At 30.8% G+C, this 11,543-nt stretch overlaps 1 protein-coding gene across 1 annotated transcript; it reads right to left on the bottom strand.

Annotated features, from left to right (window-relative positions):
• Positions 1-2,613: 2,613 nt before the first annotated feature.
• LOC107480862 (thylakoid lumenal 15 kDa protein 1, chloroplastic) lies at positions 2,614-4,837 on the bottom strand. Its single transcript, XM_016101058.3, has 7 exons — positions 4,517-4,837; positions 4,342-4,437; positions 4,167-4,239; positions 3,992-4,053; positions 3,554-3,635; positions 3,103-3,163; positions 2,614-3,008 (listed from the first exon to the last, which is right to left on the bottom strand). The coding sequence occupies exons 1-7, from the start codon at positions 4,742-4,744 to the stop codon at positions 2,957-2,959; spliced, it is 654 nt and encodes a 217-aa protein (XP_015956544.1). The 5' UTR covers positions 4,745-4,837; the 3' UTR covers positions 2,614-2,956.
• Positions 4,838-11,543: the final 6,706 nt, after the last annotated feature.

Genomic DNA, 11,543 nt, shown 5'->3' with positions numbered 1-11,543 from the left:
TCGACCCTTAACCTTTTTAGTTTGGGATAATACGATTCCTCTATTAAAAAAATTCGTTAAATAATAACAAAAAATTAATTTTGTGGAAGTTTTATTTGTATTTTGTGGGGGGTTTTAAACCTCCACAAAATTTTTTTCAACAATTTAACTAATTACTACCACTAGCTTCTTCATTTTCATTAATATCACTCTTACCTCTATTATTTTTATTACTTTATCATCATTATCTCCTCTACCGTCATCATCACCAATATCAATATTATCAACATTAAATTTCTCTTCCTTTATTTATTATTCGATGTTATTTTCTTCCTTTAAAAGGTATTTGTACTACAATTTTTTTTGCGGCATCATTTTCATCAATGATTTTTCTTCACTTAACCATCATTGGTGAAGGAACTTTTTAAAAATAAACTTATTAATAGTTTGTTAAACCTCCACAAAATATAAATAAATCCCCCAACAAATAATTTTTGTTATTATTTAACAAATTTTTTAAGAAGAATCATATTGTTCCAAAATAAACAAGTTGAGAGTCGAAGTGTCCTTTTTTTTTTTGAACAAAAATCACTTTGTCTTTCATAAAAATGGACAAATACGATATTGGATGTTTACTCTTTATCTTTTGGTACTTTAGCTATAATGTTTAAACCTAAGATACTCAGGTATTCCAAACTCATTATTAGAAAATTACTTCTACTTGTAATGGTTTGTGTAAAATGTGTAAAATATATGAAGAGCAAAGTATTATTTTTGTCTCCAACGTTTGGGATAAATCTTAAAGTTATCTCTAACGTTTAAATCATCTTATTTAAGTCCCTAACGTTTCAAAATTGACTCAATGTTGTCCTGCCGTTAGGAATTTGTTAACAGAATTGACGACGGGATAAAATTGAGACAATTTTAAGACGTTAGAGACTTAAATAAGATGAAAACGTTGGGGACAAAAACATACTTAGAAATAAATTTTAATTTTATCCTTCAATAATATCAATTTTTTATGGTACATAATTATTCAATTATTTTTTTAATCACATCTAAGTAAATTACACTTAATCACATTATTTTTATTCTAAATAAATTTATTTTTTATAATTTTACTCTTAAAAAATTTTTGCTCATCATACAATGTTTGTAAAATAACTAGTATATAAACTTGTGGAAAAAAAATGATACATATACAATAAAGTAATGTGATTCTAGTCATTCTACAAAAATTTTATGATGAGTAAAAATTTTTAAGAGTAAAATTATAAAAATAAAATAAATTTATTTAGAATCAAAATAATGTGATTAAGTGTAATTTACTTAGATGTAATTAAAAAATAATTGAATAACTATGCACCGTAAAAAATTGATATTAGTGAAGGATAAAATTAAAATTTATTTCTATATATCTTTTTTTTTCCAAACATTTTCGTCCTATGTAAGTCCCTAACGTTTCAAAATCATCTCAATTTTGTTCTGCCGTTAATTCCGTTAACAGATAGATCTCTAACGGCAGGACAACATTGAGTCAATTTTGAAATGTTAAGGACTTAAATAGGACGATTTAACCGTTAGGCACAATGTTGGGACTTACACTAAACGTTGGGGACAAAAACGATACTTTACTCATATCTATGAAAGACGGACACTTCGCTGGGTTGTTGTGTCCGCGTGTCGGACACATTTCGAACACGACACTCACCAACACTCGTCCGACACGCGTGTCTGCTGTGTCCAACCGTGTCTTAATAAAAAAATAAAAAAATTTTCTCCGAACACGCCTAGACACACTTAAATAGTTAAATGCCATCATGTGTCAGCGTGTCCAGTCTTATTCTTAACATATATTTTTAAAATAAACTTAGATATAGTATATATTATTATTTATTAAAACAAAAAATATTTTAAATACTTGATATAATTAAAACAAGACATTAAAAATAATTAAAAATTTTAATTTATATTTTATATTATTATTATTATTATTATTATTATTGTTGTTGTTGAGTTTATAGATCTTATAAAGTGAATAAAAAATTTTGTAAAAATAATAAAAGTGAAAAAATATAATCAGTTTAGATAATTTGATAAGGAAGTAAGGAACTAATTGCAATAAAATTACTGATCTCCTAATGATTACTCTTTTATTTCATTATTTATTATTCTTTTTAGATTTGGATCCTCTAAATTTTGAATTTTAAAGTAAAGTGTTATTTCTCACCATTTATTTCATAGGTGAGACAAAGAGAAAAGATGAGAGAAAAATCATTCAAAAGTAAGAGTTCACACTTTATCCTCTAAAATGAAAATTTAAAATTTAGAGGATACAAATTCATTATTTTTAGAGGATCCAGATTTGCAGTGTCATACAAAAATCTAATACATGTAGTATTTACTTGCCAATCAATGATCACCAGCCACCATCATTTCTATGTTAGAATAAACAAGCAAAGGTAATAGCTCCATGATCATCTAGAATCACACTCCAGTGGACGTTCCTACTTCCTACAACTGAAGTTCCTTACTCGTACAAAGAATGAAAGAACCTAATAGATAGCCCAAACTTCAGCTATGGTTATAGTGCAGAAACCTTATCTGACAGACCAAGCTAGGATGAACTCCTCATGTGGTTCAGATGGTACCACCATAAATTTGTCTTATAAAAAAAAGTGTTTCTAGTGCACAATTTTACTATGAAAACTACATAGAATATGGATAACCAAAGAGACTAATACATTAACCTCTGGTACGAATGCATGATATATATATAGTATGTTATACAACTACAAGTCTACAACCAAGTCTTTTCCCACTAATTCGAGTTGCTGACTTATGCAATGTACTATACACAACTAAAATTAACAAAACATATATCAAATTCAAAAGTTGCAGTTCAGGATGCAGCATCATGATCTAGCCCTCTCCTCTGATTCAAGATATATACTCCTCACTCCGCAGCAATGGAATACTAATTGCACAGCAATGTATCTCGCGTAGCATTTCCAGTTGTTGGGTTCACTCTGTTACCAGTAACAAATTGTGTTATGGATGACTCTGATGAAGCATGTTCAGAAAATAAAACAAGCTTAAAGTACAGTAACATAAGTCTTTTACCCATCTGCAACTTTGCACAGATATTCGCGTTGATCGTCTCTTAGCGGCACATCAGTAAAATCTGGCTCCAACCAAGATAACAGACAAGGTTATTATTTAACCCAACTTATGCATCTAGTTTGCACTGCATTAATGAGTATATTACTCTATACTCTAACATCTAGACTGCATGTTGAGTATCCAAAATTTACTGCAAGTTTTTTGTAACTGCATATTAAGATATGAATTCTTAAGTAATTTTAAGCTACACTTGGAACAGTCATCCTACTGATTCTATATATTTTAGATTTTTAACCAAAAAAGTCATTTGAATACAACAGGCATGACCATAGATATAGTCCAAACAGAACTTCCTAGTTTGATGATATTAGTGTTTCTTGGAGAGAACTAATAAAATTTGGTAACTGTTCAAGATAGTTGTGTATCATAGATAAGTGATGCAATTACTTACCTGCTCCGGTAATATTTGATCCTTTAAAAGATGTATTTCCTGTTGCAAGTGCACCTTCCAGGTTAGCATTGCTTAAATTTGCCTACAAAAATTGGTCATGCCATGCAGAAGCCAACAGGATCAACATTGTGAAATGACTGAAGAAACAAAAAACCCATCACTTAGAGTAGAGCAAATTTTCAGCTTTAATTAAATAAAAAGAAGGGTTAATGGTATGTGACTGGAAGCAGAGTTAACAAAACAGAAGTTGCAGAAGAATCCACAGTCCATACTAGTTGACTCATCTGCATTTAATCTTATATACTAAACCCTAATTTGCTTATCTTTTGTTGAATCTGATAGCATTTATTGGTAATTTTATCTCTTTTTTGTAAGTGATTTAACAAAGGGACAGATGATTGAATAAGGGTACAAATCAATAGAAGAAAATTACATTACCTTTGTGACATTTGCCAATGAAAAATCTGCACTTCTAAGATCAGCATCTGAAAGGTCAGCACCTGACAACAACCACAACAACAAGAGACATAGGCAAAGAACAAAATGTAAATACACAAGTATTTGTGCTGTTTCAAGAAACATTATAGTATACACATGTAAGCAGCAGGAAAACCTGTTAAATCAGCATCGAAGAAGCTAGCACCTAACAACTTTGCACCTTTAAAATTGGCCTGTCTCAATATGGACTGTAACATTCAATATAACAAAAGGTAAGTTGCATCAGAACAACCACATTCTCCATTAATTAAAAAATAAAATTAAAAAAAAGAAAGAAAAGGAAGTTGGACCGTTTTGAAGTCTTGCTTGATGAGGGTCTTTCCACTGAAATCCTTGCCAGAGAGATCTTGTCCCCTTGTGACCTCTTGGCCATATGGACCTCCACCCTGGTTGAATTGAACAAGCTTCAGTGTTAACAAAAGTTATGAAGCAGATCAGAAACGGTTAGTGATTAGGGAATTGGACCTTGAATGCAAGTGCAGGGTCAACAAAGAACAAAGAAGCAGAGATGAGAGCAGCAAGGGTGGCACCAGACACAGATTCAGCCAATGAGAATGTCAGCTTCTGAGAAGATTGTTGTTGCTTGAAGGTGAGTGTGAAAGGAGCAAGATGACAAGTGGAAGTTCTGATATGAGGTTTAGAAGTTGAAGAGGAAGTGGAACACAGTGAGAGGATGTTGAGACTTAGAGCCATTTCTTCCTTGCTTGCAATCAGAGACAAACGGTGAAAGCTACCATGCCATGTGTGGATACTGGATAATGTTGTCTCTCATCCACTCTGCATGTTTTCATTTTTTTATTTTATTATTACATAATAATACTGTAAAAATAACAAATATAGAATTAGTCCACACCATAAATATCTTATATTCTAATTCAGATATTCTTGATTTTAAAATAAATTCTGTAATAGAGGAGTGTTAGGAGGTCAGCACTTTTATTAAATTTTGACCCGCATTTAATCATAAAAAAAATGGAATGATTCTATATTATTAGATACAATCTCACGATTTTTTTTTATGTGAAAGTAAAAGTAGTGATATACTTTAATATTATAATTTTTGGTGTTTTTCAAAAGTGTGGAAGATACACAAATCGGAGGGTCCGATTTCTATACTTCAAATTTTTTAATTTTTTTTAACAGAAATCCCTCGGTTCGATTTCTGTACTCTCACAAATTTCTTGGTCCGATTTCATAAATTTTTCGGTCTGATTTCTGTACTTTTCACAAATCGGACGGTCCAATTTTTATTTATCTAATTAAATTGCTCCACATTTGAGAATAACATCCCATCATCCCACATTTTTAAAAAATACTGTTACTACTCCAATATCAAAAATAAAATCTAAAATCTCACACCATTAAAAATTTTATATTCTAATTATGATATTCTTGATTTTAAAATAAATTCTCTAATAATCCAGAAATCTTATATTAAAGTATTAAAAAGATATTTTTATAGATATAAATAATAAATAATATTTTATCCGAAGAAAATTGTGCACTAAACTCTTTCTAATATCTATCTTTATTATGGAATAGATAAATTGTATATTATTATTTACTATTGAAAATATTCACCTCTGAACTATTCCTAAACATATAATGTTATAGAAGAGTTATCAAATGTGTCTAAATCTAACAAAGAGCCTAACTAATATTATTGAGACACTTGACATTTATTGGAAAAAAAAAACAATATTAAAAAATATTATATCATTAATTAAAAATTCCAAATATCTCCATAATATTATAAATTTAAAAAGTTTTTTGCTAGGCAGGTTTTAGTCTTCTATAACATCCCCCACCCCCAAATAATGGTTTACTTTTTAATGGATTTGTAGTTATATATGGAAAAATAAGGAAAATTAAAATTGTATAAAAAAATGTATATCACTTTATTAGTGATAAATGATTTATGTATCTAGTAAATAACATACTCATTTGATTTGAAATTTTGTGAGTATATTTAAAATTATTTAGAAACTACAAGCAAAAATGCTAAATTCAATTTTTATTACCCATTTCTTATTTTTTTAAATCTACTATTTACAAAAAGAAATAAAAAAAACGTGATTTAAAATCATCAAATAGTAAATATAAAAACGGTCTAATCGTAATTCATTGCTCTAAGGTAGCGTTTGTTTTGAGGTACTGAGACAGAGATTGAGAGACTGAGATTTAGTATCGTATTTGTTAGTTTAGAGACTGGTACTAAAATTTTTGTCTCTGTCTTTAAAATTTCAGTATTTCAGTACCTCCAAAAATTAGAGACACAGAGGACTAAAATTTTCAGAGATTGAGACTGAAACTTTAATAACATTTTATATCTAAAATACTTTTATTTCAATTAATTAATTCCAATTTTACCCTTTGTGTAAATTAAATTAGAGTTTCATTCTTGTTTCAATTTCTGTCTCTCATTTTGCACCAAACAAAATACTGAGATTTATTTTAATCCCTGTCTATCTTTCAGTCTCAGTCTTTTCGTCTTTATCTCTCCACCAAACGCTACCTAAATGTTAACTGATGTGAGACTACTGTGACACATTAAGTGGGCTCTTACTTAGACTGTACTCACTTAAACATCAAATCACTCTTATTAACTCAGAAAAATCCTAACCCCCAATTTGAGAAGTTGTGCTTTGTTTCAGTCTTTCAGACATTGCCGGTGGAGCAAAAATGGAAAATAATTTTTTGTCGACAGAAACAAAGCATCTATTTATGACTTATGAGAACAACCACAAGAGATGCAACAAATGGAGAGGGAAATCATTTGATGGAACATAGTTCTGGCATGATGAGATTGTCATGCTGAAATCGAAAATGTCAAAAGTGATAGGTTAACGATTAAGTTATTTTTGTCAAATAAAATTGATATTTGGGATTTACTTTTCTTTTGATGATGTGAGGGGCCATAGGCCCAAAGAAAGAAAAAAACCAAAAGAAAAACAAAGGAAAACAAGTACACTAGCGCCTGAAACTACGGCCAGCAGTACCCCTCTTCCATCTTCACACACAAAGCCATTCACCTCTTGTGGCGGAGTATTTCAAAAGACAAGTTCAGGATCAATTTCAGCATCGATTTTCGCCAATCTGTTCGCCACTCTATTACCTTCTCTGAGTATGTGGCTGAAGCAAATTTCCTAATTTTCTTCTTCCAATTTACAATTAAACGCATTAAAAGACTGGGATGGTTATGAAATTCTCGTCGGTTATTGATAAGGACTATAACAGCAGCGGCATCGCTATACATGATGATTTTCCTCATTCTATATTTGGGATTTACTTTATCAAAAACAAATATGAAAGTCTGTTTTGTCAAAATCAATATATTTCGATGCTTTTTTTTTTGGTCAGTAATATATTTCGATGCTAAAATGACTTTTTTAATAAAAATGCTAATAATTTTGGTTACCTATCTTTTTGGTCTAATGAATATTGGGCTTTCTTGATTTTTCTCGTAATTTATAAATGGCCATACTTCTTGTCAAAGTTATTGTGAAACATAAAATATGTGACCTCGAGCTAGCATGATTTTGGTCGTGCTCATGCTAGCATTTGATGGCAAGTTCAAAATGGTAAAGTCTTGCTGTAACGTGTGCTAAGTATTTTAAAAAAATGAGTTGAACTCGCTATCCTCTCCCGCTAAAAGATAAGTTAGCAGATCAGTCCACCTTTTTTTATATATATTTAATTCAAACCCAAAATTACTCTTATAAAAAAAATTATAAATTGCGAGCATAATAATAAATTGATGATGAGACCAATTATTGATATTAATCATATTATTAATTAGAGTAAAGTGATAATTAGTCGCTGAGAATTTTGCCTTCAAATAAGTTAGACCATAAAAAAAGTAACAATTAAATTTTTAAAAAATGAGACGTTAGACATATTACATCTTTTCGTCAGTCCATATAATAAAACAAAACAAAATTATTTTGCTGTCCCATTACGTAAATTGACGTGTCTGTTTCTGTCACATCTGTAATTGGATATTATTTTAAAAATTTTCTTCTTTCATATTTGTTTTACTTTGTCCTTAACATCATCTTCAGTTATCTTCTACTTTTATCCACTAACCCTAAGGGAGAAGCTGAAGTCAAAGAGTCTTGGTTCTGCAGTAACAAAAATCACGATTCTTCCTTCAACGTACCAACAAAAAAGAAAACGTCGTCAAGAAAATCGGTGTTAGCGGAAACATTCCCTACTCAAGTAAAAAATATTGATGCTTTTGTCACTTAGTGTATCCCTTTGTCAATTTCTTTCATAGTGGTCCCATTATTTGAAACAAATTGTTTAATCTTTTGCAAAGCATAGTTTTCAACTTATTTTATTGAGCATGACACATTTTGCCACATTTAGAATTATTTATGCATTTGTTGTTACTTTTTGGGACTTTCGTTTATTTGATTATGATGGTTGAAACTATGATTAGCTACTGATCTAAGGTAGATAATTTGACCAATAACATGTGTGAAGTATGAAACTCAAGGATTGTGGATTATAGAACTAAATCAGAATTGACTATGTGTGAATAGCTCAGATATTTATTTATGAGAAAGATGACAAATCACAAGAGACTTTTGAGTGGATATCAAAAAAAAGATTGCACCAGTTCAACAAAAGGAATTGAAAATGTTAAAGAAGGCTAGTGATAAATGGCCGCCACAATGAATTGATGATGATGATCGAATCAAATATGAGGTTCAGTGTGATAGGAGGAAGGGGTCAGTAAATTTAGGTTAGAGCACATGTACATGTAATGTGTGGCAACTCACAAGTCGTATCTAAACTTCCTAACCATAGAATTTTTTGGATTAGATGTAGTTTAGGTTGTTAAATAGATTAGCTGATTTGGTTTGTTGTTATTGTTGTTGTTTGTATGTGTCAGAAATGTCATGTCTGCATGCTATATCTGTAATAGTCTAAAAAAATGAGCGACTTAAAGACTATTGTCATTTGTCACCCATAACTGCAAATGACCTCATTTAATGCTACATACTAATATTGTATTCAACCAGTTCTAAGTGAATAATATTGAGAGATGGTAGAAGGATCAAGACTTATTCCACTCAAGTTTAAGATACTCATTAGATGTCCAAAACTATATACAAGAAGAAAAGGTCTTGTTGAATCACTGCTAAATTCAAATAAAGTCAGAAAAAATTTCACGGTGACTTACGGCAAATATGGCAAATTTGGCTATAACTTCAAGACATGCAACCATAAATTATTTATAGAGGATATTATTTCTATTGTATTTGTTTGTTTAATATCAAATGGATGTGGATCATAGTAAATTTATATATGAACATTGCAAGGTCAATTGGATGATGCTGTAAAAGAGAAAAAAAAAAGGACAAGAAAGTCCACAGGGTTTAGGTCTCCTAGACAAGTCCAAATCTAGTTTAAACCTCTTGGACATGTCCAAGCCTAATTTAGGCCTCCTGTTTCAGTCCAAAACCAAATCAGGCTTCCAACCCACGTTCAAGGCCATAGTAGGCCCTTGCAATAACAACTGCCCAATTTAAAATTTTAACTCAAGTCCAGTCAAAATTCTCTACTGTTAAGTCACTGAATCCATCTTTTATTTAGAAAAAAAAATAATTAATTGTAAGGCTTGAATAAGCTCCACCATAGGCAAACCCACCACAACAATCAACAAGTTCAACTGATGATATTTTTACAGAAATTCTAACAGCAATAAGTAGCGGAATAACTTTAAGAATGTTTTAGTTCATTTCCACCCCTAGATTTAAATCTTAGTTGAAGTCTTGAATAGATGAAATTGTAGTATTTTAGATATGATTCTCTAGTATTTTATGTGAATTTTCTTTAGACTTAAATCCTGTTTTGAATTAGGCACGATATATTGTTGTTCATACCCTGGCCCAATATAAAGGCCCAGGTCCAACTAAAAGGCCTAATCTAAAGGATTAGAGCCTAGCTAAGTACCGGCCTTCACATAAGAAGTCGGTATCAACCACGACTTGGTCAGAAGAGGTCGGATGCGAGATTAGCTGGCAGATAAACACTCATTCAAATGAGTAACCGCCCCTAAAATCTCTCTAACCGTCTCATAAAGCCATATCTTAACCTCCCCAAGATAATAGGGACGGTTACCACCCTAAAGATATGGCACTACACCAACGGTGGTTATTGGCTCGCCTCTATAAATACCCTGACACCCCTTCAGGTATCTCTAAGCCCAATACTCTCTAGACCTGCTTACACCCTTGCTAACTTAGGCATCGGAGTATCTTTGCAGGTACCACCCCCCATTCACACGCGAGCACAAGTCGGACGGAGCCTCCCGAGTTGCGGACCTATCCGGAGTCCTCCTCCATCACACACTTGGGCCGCCAAACGCCATCCTTTGTACTAATCTCCGGTTACCTACCGTAACAAGAGTCTTTTCTAAGTATCTTCCACTATCATTCACACGAAAAAATGTTGGATGATTTGTCCTTTCTAGTGAACAAATAAAAAATTTCAGCCCAAAAAAATTTAAATCTTATGTCTAAGTCCACATTGATTTTAGGTATTTTCTTCGAACAAAGAGTATATATGATAACTTGATAGTGCAAAAGAATACATTTTATATATACTTTACTTCAATAATATTTTATTAGACTAATATATATCATTTACTTTGAAAATTTCAACAAATTCAAAAAGAAAAGTCCAGCCAGGCCGGGGGGAAAATTAAATGGAAAATTGTTCCTTTCCTCTTTCAAAAGTCAAATAAAAATCTAAGTTTTGACTTTTGATATGGAATCCATAAAATTATATTTTTCAATTAGGGGTAATACAAATCGTTAAGGGCTTTGCTCATATTTTAAAATTCCGCTGAACATTTTGAAAATCTTGCTGATAAAGCGACAAATAATTTCTTTCAAACAATCTTTAAAATGGTTTAGATATTCGAATATGAGATTATTTCTATTCTAGTATGAATGGTTTTATGGTATTTATATAGAATGGTTGTAATTACAATTAAATATTTATTTGGGATTAAACTAAGTAGTTGAAAAAATATTTTTTATCATAAAATATATGAACGGTTTTCCGGTGTCTATTTTTTTATTTATTAAAAAATATTTTTTAGAAAACACTATTGTTCAAATATATTAATTTCTTAATTGACGAAAAATAATAATTTGAAAATGAGAAGGAAATAAACGAGCATAAATATCCAACTTGTCGGCAACGATGAAGGGAAATTTTTCTGATGGAATATTTTTTCTTAATTATTATTATGATGGAATCAGTATCCGTATTCCGTAGGAACCAACAAATTAGCACCGACAGTATCTTCTTCGGTTCTTCTGTAGCTGGGCCTTATTACAGGAAACTGCCAGCTATATATTTATTTATATTTTTTCTTATAACCAAATTTCATAACTCTTTTAAGAATGTAGTTAACAATGATTTAAAAATAATAATTAAAGTCCTAATGTAAAACAATATTTTTGTATTGAGAAAA

The sequence above is a fragment of the Arachis duranensis genome, chromosome 3 (assembly GCF_000817695.3).
Source record: "Arachis duranensis cultivar V14167 chromosome 3, aradu.V14167.gnm2.J7QH, whole genome shotgun sequence".
NCBI classification, from domain to species: Eukaryota; Viridiplantae; Streptophyta; class Magnoliopsida; order Fabales; family Fabaceae; genus Arachis; species Arachis duranensis.
This window is presented reverse-complemented; position numbering and strand designations above follow the sequence as displayed.

Bases quoted from the DNA above. Each gene is read 5' to 3' on its own strand.
- LOC107480862 (XM_016101058.3), bottom strand. From the start codon at position 4,744: ATGGCTCTAAGTCTCAACATCCTCTCACTGTGTTCCACTTCCTCTTCA. The intron at 4,054-4,166 runs GTTTTCCTGCTG...GGTTGTTGTCAG, and splicing joins CTTCGATGCTGATTTAACAG to GTGCTGACCTTTCAGATGCT. The intron at 3,009-3,102 runs GTAAAAGACTTA...TACTGGTAACAG, and splicing joins CTGTGCAAAGTTGCAGATGG to AGTGAACCCAACAACTGGAA.